This window comes from Solea senegalensis, linkage group LG16 (genome assembly GCF_019176455.1).
Source record: "Solea senegalensis isolate Sse05_10M linkage group LG16, IFAPA_SoseM_1, whole genome shotgun sequence".
NCBI lineage: Eukaryota > Metazoa > Chordata > Actinopteri > Pleuronectiformes > Soleidae > Solea > Solea senegalensis.
In genome coordinates, this window is record NC_058036.1 from 6925959 (window position 1) to 6936266 (window position 10308).

The 10308-nt window shown below is 35.0% G+C and overlaps 1 protein-coding gene, 1 long non-coding RNA gene and 2 other non-coding genes across 4 annotated transcripts; 2 read left to right on the forward strand and 2 right to left on the reverse strand.

The window, feature by feature from the left end:
* The first annotated feature begins 473 nt into the window (after positions 1-473).
* On the forward strand, positions 474-546 carry trnaa-agc. Its single transcript has one exon. It is a non-coding gene; the product is annotated as a tRNA-Ala (tRNA).
* Positions 547-892: 346 nt separating this feature from the next.
* trnaa-agc lies at positions 893-965 on the forward strand. The gene has a single exon. It is a non-coding gene; the product is annotated as a tRNA-Ala (tRNA).
* Positions 966-1152: 187 nt separating this feature from the next.
* Positions 1153-8234, reverse strand: LOC122782576 (neurofilament heavy polypeptide-like). Its single transcript, XM_044046971.1, has 22 exons — positions 7993-8234; positions 7452-7743; positions 7018-7110; positions 6753-6848; positions 6455-6505; positions 6267-6326; positions 6085-6132; positions 5732-5791; positions 5601-5648; positions 4983-5051; positions 4845-4892; positions 4728-4760; positions 4613-4642; positions 4363-4431; positions 4223-4270; positions 2796-2843; positions 2558-2605; positions 1922-1966; positions 1785-1817; positions 1638-1685; positions 1495-1557; positions 1153-1379 (listed from the first exon to the last, which is right to left on the reverse strand). Exons 1-22 carry the CDS (start codon positions 8071-8073, stop codon positions 1300-1302), a joined length of 1491 nt encoding a protein of 496 aa, XP_043902906.1. The 5' UTR covers positions 8074-8234; the 3' UTR covers positions 1153-1299.
* A 1457-nt stretch (positions 8235-9691) lies between these two features.
* On the reverse strand, positions 9692-10214 carry LOC122783413. The gene is made up of 2 exons (XR_006362048.1): positions 10083-10214; positions 9692-9737 (listed from the first exon to the last, which is right to left on the reverse strand). It is a non-coding gene; the product is annotated as an uncharacterized LOC122783413 (long non-coding RNA).
* Between the last annotated feature and the right edge of the window lie 94 nt (positions 10215-10308).

Consider the following 10308-nt stretch of genomic DNA (forward strand, 5'->3'; position numbering starts at 1 on the left):
CTATACTATGACATTTTTGACATTGTACTATACTATGACATTTTTGACATTGTACTATACTGACATTTTTGACATTGTACTATACTATGACATTTTAGACATTGTACTATACTATGTACTATACTATGACATTTTTGACATTGTACTATACTATGACATTTTGACTGTACTATACTGACATTTTTGACGTTACTATACTATGACATTTTTGACATTGTACTATACTATGACATTTTTGACATTGTACTATACTATGACATTTTTGACATTGTACTATACTATGACATTTTTCTGACGTTCATACTATACAAAGGATTATTAAAGTATGAATCTTAAACCTAAGCTTGAGGCTCACTGCTAAAAATGTTAACTCATAAATGGTTGAACACTTTTTAGTGTAATGCAATGTGAAATACAGAAAACCGATTTGTGTGTGTGTATAAAATGTCTACCTCAAGCATGAGGGACGGAACGGGGGATTAGCTCAAATGGTAGAGCGCTCGCTTAGCATGCGAGAGGTAGCGGGATCGATGCCCGCATCCTCCAAAGTCCTTCTTTTTTTATTTCTTCACTGACATACAGTTGACAAAGCTACGTAATACTTGCTACACATACAAAAACACCATCACCCATACAAGTTTAGTTTAGAAAATAGACTGAATTCTGTTGTGTCGATGACCACGTGTCTGTCTTTTTGCGTGTAACGCGTTTATTGGCGAAACAGGGGGATTAGCTCAAATGGTATAGTATTTATTTATTTATTTATTTATTTATTTATTTATTTAAGCATTTATTCATTCATTTAATTATTTATTCCTGTATTTATTTATACAAAAGTCAGGTTTCGATGAACACGTGTGTGGGTCTCTGCATTTTATAAATCATCGAAACAGGGGGATTAGCTCAAATGGTAGAGCGCTCGCTTAGCATGCGAGAGGTAGCGGGATCGATGCCCGCATCCTCCATAAACATTTAGCCACATCGCCGTAATTAATTCCTGGAAATGACAGTATAACATATTTGGTAGTGGGCATTCGAAAAATAATGTAGAAATAAATAAAAGAAGATGAACACATAGTCACACATAAAACGTCATAGTATAGTATGTCGTCCAAAATCAGTCAAAAAAGTCATAGTATAGTATGTCGTCCAAAATCAGTCACAAATGTCATAGTATAGTATGTCGTCCAAAATCACCAAAAACGTCTTCATACAGACTGGTTTGAGATTCTCCTCTAATGCAGTTGTGCCATCAGAAAGAAAATAGGTTGAATATAAAACTCATAACTGAGTTTTGGTCTATTTTACAACACACGGCATACATAATGTACCTTTTTTAACATGTGGTTTGACTCTCATCTCTTCTGGTTCTTGGGGCTCTGAGTGAATCAGAATATAAAGTGATATTTACTGTCAGTAAAGGATTTGGTAATAGTATACACATCATCTCAGTGTCTTTCATTTTAAATATTAAGTTGTTAGTTTAACTTTCACCTTTCTTCTTCAGCAGTGATTTGACCTTTTCCTCTGCTGCGTGAGTCTCTGTTTTAGAAGGAGCTATTTAATTCAAAAGCAACAAAAATAACAGCATCAAAAACTCTAAAAAAAAAATTGACTATTAAAACCAAAATATTTACCTTTCTTTTCTTGAACTGGTTTGGGCTTCTCCTTCACAGGTTTTAGTTCTGAACAGAAGATGAGATGAGAATCATTTAATTTACTTCAGTTTTCTTTAGTTTTAGTTTTCTTCAGTTTTCTTTCGGTTTGGATTTTATTTGCAATACCTTTTTTGACAAGAACCGGCTTAGCTTCAGTTTCTAAACAAGAGAAAGTATAAATGTCATGACAGGCGATGGATATGACAAGTAACTGAACATTTTTAATCTGAAAAGTTCTCATACAACAAACAAGGACAGTTCACCTTTCTGTGAGGGTTTTGTCTTTTTATCTTTGTCTTCCACGGCTTCTACATGAGCAGAAACAAAAAAACCCGTCACACTTGCACAACATTTGAAAAGCTATAAGCTGAGAAAGCTTTTCACACCAGTGCAATGCAGATAACTCAGGCAGTAAACATTCATTTTGCTTTTTAAAGAACTACAGCAGAAGCAGAAACACATTTGTCAGTGAAGCGTGTAAAGGCTCGAGTCTCGACGTGAAGATGTCAGAGCTGAAAAAATTTCTGTTTTCAACACCAATAAAAACACAAATTCTCAATAAACTCTTGATAAATAAAGTCCACAATTCAAATTCTGAATTTAGATGATTCGGAATGTACAATCTTTTTCAGCTGGAACATCCTCATGGTTTATACAACGTGTCACTAAAATCTTTCAACAGTTAATCAATAGTGATGTGAATTGGACATGATTAGATCAATGCTGCTGATGTTATGTAGTAAAACTACAAAAAAACTACATGACTCTGATTTATACCTTTCTTCTTTTCAGCAGGTTGTTTTGGTGCTACAGTAATAAAAGCTTCCCTTAACTCTAAAGAATTTGTTCACCATGTGTAATAATGTACTTAAAAAGGAAAGAGAAATTAAATTACAAACCTTTTTTGAGAGTCAATGGCTCGACTTTCTTCTCCTTCACAACTTCAGCTTTTAAAACAAGTGATGACAACAATATTCAATTATTTTTCAATACAGTACATGCAAAAGTAGCATACTTTGTTGACTAATTCCAGCCAGGGATATGTCAATGATTAGCAGCAACACTGATTTTTTATTTTATTTTTATTTTTGGTGCAGTGTTAAAATGTCACATATCATGAATATAATAGACTCAAACCTTTTTTGAGAGTCACCGGCTCGACTTTCTTCTCCTTCACAACTTCAGCTTTTGAAACAAGTGAATTGCATGAATTAAAACTCTGCAAACTTAACTGTGTGTACAGAGGCAAACAAAATGAAATCTTAGACTAAGAGATGCTGAAATCATAATCTGGATCATGCCAGCGCTGGACACTTTATAGACTAAGACGTTTTAAAAGGGCAGCATTCTGAATTCATAAATGACATACTATTCATCCTTATGGACTGAATAAACCCAGGATCTTATCCTTTTCTCTAATATTTAAAATAGAAAATGAGATGTATTCATTCCTTTTATCTTTGCAGGTAATTAAATGTTGGAAGTAGGCGATATTGGTATCAGCAGATATTGGCTTTAAAAATGATTATTGAATATTGTCAAGCACACCAAGATCTGCTGATATGAGTACTGACTACAACATTAAGCTAAATAAGCTGCTAACCACCTTGACTTCTGGGCTGGCCCCCTCTACAACTATAATCTTTTTTTTTTTTTTGCGTTTATTTATTTTGCTCGATGAAGTTCATTTATATCTACATCTGCTGCAACACGAGTATGCAAAATATGTCAATTTCACAGCAGAAAAGACTAAACAAGCATAAGCATGTTGGATATTGGCAAAAAGTCCAATATTGTGCATCCCTAGTTGTAAGGGATTAAGGGATTAATCTAGACAGACCTAGATTTTTTATAAATTTTTGTGATGGAAGACATTTTGGAATACTTAAGTTTAGAAATGATGCTGCAATGTCCTGTCTATGTTTATGTGATTAATATATGCACATATACTATATATATACTGTTATGGGAATTATGCACCTCATGTAATACATGAAGACAAATGCTCAATGCAACCGTTGATGTGACCTGAGACCACTCACTCTTTGTATTGTTAATGTAACTGTTGGATGCGACTTTTGGCCAGTGACCATATGCATTGTTTTAGGAACTGTTTGAAGTAACTTGTGAATAGAGACAATGGGTCTGCGACTGAGGGCAAGGTGATAACAAACCCACAGAGGCGGGGGTCTGCACCTTATGGCAGGGTGATAGCTGACCCATTGAGACAGATAAATACCTTGCGATTCCTACAAGACAGGGAGTCTTCACTTTGTAACTGGCCTGTGTGTGTTGCTTTGTGAATGCTCCTCTTGTACAAGATTAAACCCTTGTTTGGACACTGAGCTGACTCCGATCTCCTTCCTATGGATCTCAATTCTTTTGACATATACATTTTTTTATTGTTCGTTTCAACACAGGTGTTGCAAAAAAAAAAGAAAGGACGTTGACTTATGGATTGGACGTAAAGTCCTTTCACAGTAAAATATAAACATGAATAATAATAATGACACGAGAGCTTATAAAATATATGACTTGTAAATTGTTCATTTGACTGTAAATACCTTTTTTCAATGAGGCTGGTTTGACTTTCTCTTTTGGAGTTACAGGCACTAAAGAAAGAGAAAACAAAATTAAAAAGATAATATGAACATTATGAACATTGTTTCCTGTGAATCTGGTGTGACTATAATTGAGTTTTTACCTTTCCTGAGTGGCACCACCTTCACCTTCTCCTTTGTAAGAGATACATTTCTATGCGCTGCCTCTGCCTCTGAGGGAAATAACAGATTTGTATGAAAATCATAAAACAATAAAGTATGAATGACAGAACCATGAAAGAAAAATATGTAAATATGTGTTATTCTCAATTCTCAATAAGTCACTTAAATGAATGAATCGTGATTTGTTGTCTTGACTTGAAGAAACTCCACTTTGACTCATGGTTGTCTTACCTTTGACAACTGGTTTTGTCTTGAGAGGTTCTATTGAAGAGATTTTCAAAATAATAAATACAAAGATGACACTGACACTAACATAAAGACAAATAAGAGGATCCTTCAGTCTTACCTCTCTTTGTTAAAACTGGTTTGTGCTTCTCGGCTGCAGAGGAAACACGTGGCATATTAGTGCTCTGTGTGCAAACCACCGAATGATCTCATGTGAAATATTAATAAATAAATGTACCTGTTGTTGCAGACACAATCCTGATGCTCTCTTTAGGTGGCCTGACTGCTGGAAACAAAAAGGAAACAAAAAAAAGGATCAGTTGAACACAGTCTGGAAGAACATAAAACCAAGAAATTATATAAAAAAAAAAATCACCTTTCTTCATTGGTACAATTCTGACCCTCTCTTTCACAAGGGAGGCATTTCTAGAAGGGCTTTCTTGTTCTGTCAACCGACATTTCAACATATAGTTAAACACATTTTAAGAAAAGAGACATTCATTAAACTTAACACATATTGACACACGTTCAAAAGGATCAAATCCCTCCCCATTATATGTTTATCCTGCTTCCTTAATAATTAGTGCTAATACTAGTAACAATAATGATAACAAGATTAATAAACAACTTGAAATACGCACATCATCACCAAAAAAAATGAAAAAAAGTATCAATTTCAGCTGAACATAAATGAATAAATAAATGGATACACGAGAACATAAATAATATATTGAACATACGTAAATAAAGGAATTAGCAGCCTATCACACTCTCATCCCATAATATTTCATAGTTTTACACCGCAGAATCTTTTGATGTTTGTATTTTATTTTACTTTAAAATGATCCTTAATTCCCTATCCCTGAACATGTTCTGAATAATTTGTGGTGATTGGTTATTATTGGATTTGAACAATGATTTGTGCTGTTTGTAAATCCACTCTGTAGTTGTACTAGTTGTAGAAGTGACATAGTAACCGTTTATTCGCGCTTACCTTTTTTCAGGATGACTGCTTTGGCCTTTTCTTTTGGAGTAGCCACCTCTGTGTGACAAAAACATTTCTATTAATGAATGATTTTGTTGTTAGACGACCAGAATATCACCAAATGATTGTAAGCTGCCAACCTTTCTTGCCTTTCTTCACAGGTGGTGGTGCTGCTGCTTTGGCCTTTTCCCTTTGAGCTTCTTTGTCACAAAACATTTTAAATTAGAACGATGCACTTATATGCAGCATTGACAGACAATGTTCATATCATAATGAAATCTATCATTTTCTTGCTAATAGAACTTTCTCAAATAAATACACATATAATAAAACATCAAATCAATAAGCTGATTATTTTTGGAAGAAATGTGTTTGTGTTTAAATAACACAGTAATCTCTTCTTTAGTAATCTCTGCATCTAAAAACAGAACATTGGATTAGGGAAGTCCATGTTAGTAATCAACATCACTTAGTCAAACCTTTTAAATCCTACCTTTCTTTGAAGGGGTTGGCTTTTGCTTTTCCTTCAGTGCATCAATGTCTGTAATTAACAGTGAAGTGAAAACACATGTATTAATAATGTTTACAAGATCATCTGTGTTTCAAGGTACAGCATCTATAGTCTTAAATATAGAATTTAAGGAAACATGCAGCATACATGAATCTTTGCATTACCTGGTTTTACAGGCTTGATTTTTGGTTTTGGTTTCTCCTCGGCCTCCTTAGAAACTGCCACTGGAGTTGAAATGGAGTTGGAATAAAATAGAAAATCAAAGCCCTCTTTAACTTATATTTATTATATATCCAATATTATAAATATTGGTTAATAATTTAGTGAGTTTTCTAAACAAATTGTATTGTACCTTTCTCTATAGATACTGGCTTGGCTTTCACTTTGGGAACCTCAGGAACTTCTGATAGTGGAGAAAAATAATAAAATCAGTTACAGCAGCGGAACACATTAGCAGCATATAATGGTAAAAAATGCTCTGACACGTCACTTAACCTGTCAACAGGCAGTGACCACTTAACAAATAGTCTTTAACACTGTAAACAATGACATAATGAGTGGCTTCTGCCAATATATAAAAAGTATGAAGTTCAATGTTCCTCCTGATGCTAATATACCTCACCGCACAGTACGGTGTCCTTTTAACTCACCTGCTTTTGTCATATTCACACGTTCCTTTTTCAGGATAGGAACAATCTGCCTTCGAGCAGCTTTCAGAACCCTGACAGCCTTCTTAGGTTCTTCAGCTGAAGAGCACAAAGTTTTAAGCAATTATTGTACCTTGATTTGAAAACGTATGTCTTAGAATTCATTTTAAATCTTGGCAACATTCAAATCACCTGGCCTAAAATAGATTTTCTTCAATGTTTGAGTAGAATGAAGACATAGCTGTTAACCATGACCGGGTTTCCTCACCTGCTTTTGTAACATTGAGATGTTCCCTCTTAAGGAAAGACGTGACCTTTGTCTTCACTACTTCAATTCGTACAGCCTTTTTAGGTTTGGTGTCTTAAGTAAAAAAAAAAGGCAAAGTTTATTTTCAAGTTAAACACACATTCTTTATCAGACTGAATGAATTTAACATTTCGTGTTTTACTAAAAGGTGGCCAGGTGGCCCCACAGGAAATGGCAGCTTATGTTAGTGTGACAACAATTGTATGAGACACCTTTAAATGATATGTGTGTCTTTATGTAAATGAGAACTGCAATTATGTCATAGCTCAAATATCTTCAAAACTAAAAACATTGACAGTAGACACATAGTTATTGATAAGTGCTTAAGAAGGAGTAGTCATTGGATCATTTGGGTTTGTTCCATATAAACTTTTTAGAATATTGAGTAAGTATACCTGTCTTTGTGTCTCTCTTCTTCACAGGTTCTTTCTCTTCTTTAGGAAGCTTCTTGACTTCTTTCTCTTCTTTGTGTGGTATTTTAACCTCCTTTTCTTCTTTTGGAGGTTTCTCTGCCTCTTTCTCTTTAGATGGTTTCTTGACTTCTACCTTTTCTTTAGTAGGCTCCACCTCTTTCTCTTCTTTAGATGGTTTCTTGACTTCTACCTTTTCTTTAGTAGGCTTCACCTCTTTCTCTTCTTTAGATGGTTTCTTGACTTCTTTCTCTTCTCTGTGCGTTATTTTAACCTCCTTTTCTTCTTTTGGAGGTTTCTCTGCCTCTTTCTCTTTAGATGGTTTCTTGACTTCTACCTTTTCTTTAGTAGGCTCCACCTCTTTCTCTTCTTTAGATGGTTTCTTGACTTCTACCTTTTCTTTAGTAGGCTTCAACTCCTTCTCTTCTTTAGATGGTTTCTTGACTTCTACCTTTTCTTTGGTAGGCTTCACCTCTTTCTGTTCTTTAGATGGTTTCACCTCTTTCTCTTCTTTAGATGGTTTCTCCTTTTCTTCTTTTGGAGGTTTCTCCGCCTCTTTCTCTTTAGATGGTTTCTTGACTTCTTTCTTTTCTTTGGTAGGCTTCATCTCTTTGTCTTCAGTAGATGGTTTCTTGACTTCTTTCTCTTCTTTGTGTGGTATTTTAACCTCTTTCTCTTCTTTTTGAGGCTTCTCTACCACTTTCTCTTTAGATGGTTTCTTAATTTCTTTCTCCTCTTTGTGTGGTATTTTAACCTCTTTTTCTTCTTTCGGAGGTTTCTCTGCCTCTTTCTCTTTAGATGGTTTCTTGACTTCTTTCTTTTCTTTGGTAGGCTTCACCTCTTTCTCTTCTTTAGATGGTTTCTTGACTTCTTTCTCTTCTTTGTGTGGTATTTTAACCTCTTTCTCTTCTTTTTGAGGCTTCTCTACCACTTTCTCTTTAGATGGTTTCTTAATTTCTTTCTCCTCTTTGTGTGGTATTTTAACCTCTCTTTCTTCTTTCGGAGGTTTCTCTGCCTCTTTCTCTTTAGATGGTTTCTTGACTTCTTTCTTTTCTTTGGTAGGCTTCACCTCTTTCTCTTCTTTAGATGGTTTCTTGACTTCTTTCTCTTCTTTGTGTGGTATTTTAACCTCTTTTTCTTCTTTTTGAGGCTTCTCTACCTCTTTCTCTTTAGATGGTTTCTTGATTTCTTTCCTTTCTTTGGTAGGCTTCACCTCTTTCTCTTCTTTAGATGGTCTCTTGACTTCTTTCTTTTCTTTGGTAGATTTCGCCTCTTTCTCTTCTTTAGACCGTTCCTTGATTTCTGTCTCGTCTTTGTGTGGTATTTTAACCTCTTTTTCTTCTTTTGGAGGTTTCTCTACCTCTTTCTCTTTAGCTGGTTTCTTGACTTCCCTTTCTTTCGTAGGCTTCACCTCCTTCTCTTCTTTTGATGGTCTCTTGACTTCTTTCTTTTCTTTGGTAGATTTCGCCTCTTTCTCTTCTTTAGATGGTTTCTTGATTTCTGTCTCTTCTTTGTGTGGTATTTTATCCTCTTTTTCTTCTTTCACAGGCTTCTCTTCCTCTTTTTCTGTAGATGGTTTTTTGACTTCTTTCTCGTCTTTGTGTGGTATTTGAATCTCTTTTTCTTCTTTTGGAGGCTTCTCTGCCTCTTTCTCTTCTTTGGATGGTTTCTTGACTTCTTTCTTTTCTTTGGTAGGCTTCTTTTCTTTTCTTTGCTGAGCACTTCTTTCTCTTCTTTAGATTGTTTCTTGACTTCTTTCTTTTCTTTGGTAGGCTTCACCTCTTTCTCTTCTTTAGATGGTTTCTTGACTTCTTTCTTTTCTTCAACAGGCTTCACCTCCTTCTCTTCTTTAGATGGTTTCTTGACTTCTTTCCTTTCTTTGGTAGGCTTCACCTCTTTCTCTTCTTTAGATGGTTTCTTGACTTCTTTCTCGTCTTTGTGTGGTATTTTAACCTCTTTTTCTTCTTTTGCAGGCTTCTCTGCCTCTTTCTCTGTAGATGGTTTCTTGACTTCTTTCTCTTCTTTGGGAAGCTTCACCTCTTTATCTTCTTTAGATGGTTTCTTGACTTCTTTCTCTTCTTTGTGTGGTATTTTAACTCCTTTTTTATCCTTTACAGGCTTCTCTACCTCTTTCTTTTGAGATGGTCTCTTGACTTCTTTCTTTTCTTTGGTAGGCTTCACCTCTTTCTCTTCTTTAGATGGTTTCTTGACTTCTTTCTTGTCTTTGTGTGGTATTTTAAGCTCTTTTTCTTCTTTTGCAGGCTTTTCTACCTCTTTCTCTGTAGATGGTTTCTTGACTTCTTTCTCTTCTTTGGGAAGCTTCACCACTTTATCTTCTTTAGATGGTTTCTTGGCTTCTTTCTTTTCTTTGGTAAGTTTCACCTCTTTCTCTTCTTTAGGTGGTTTCTCAACTTCTTTCTTTTCTTTGGTAGGCTTCACCTTTTTCTCTTCTTTGGATGGTTTCTTGACTTCTTTCTCTTTTGTGTGTGGTATTTTAACCTCTTTTTCTTCTTCTGCATGCTTCTCTACCTCTTTCTCTGTAGATGGTTTCTTGACTTCTTTCTCTTTTGTGTGTGGTATTTTAACCTCTTTTTCTTCTTTTTCAGGCTTCTCTACCTCTTTCTCTGTAGATGGTTTCTTGACTTCTTTCTCTTCTTTGGGAAGCTTCACCACTTTATCTTCTTTAGATGGTTTCTTGGCTTCTTTCTTTTCTTTGGTAGGTTTCACCTCTTTCTCTTCTGTAGGTGGTTTCTCAACGTCTTTCTTTTCTTTGGTAGGCTTCACCTCTTTCTCTTCTTTAGATGGTTTCTTGGCTTCTTTCTTTTCTTTGGTAGGTTTCACC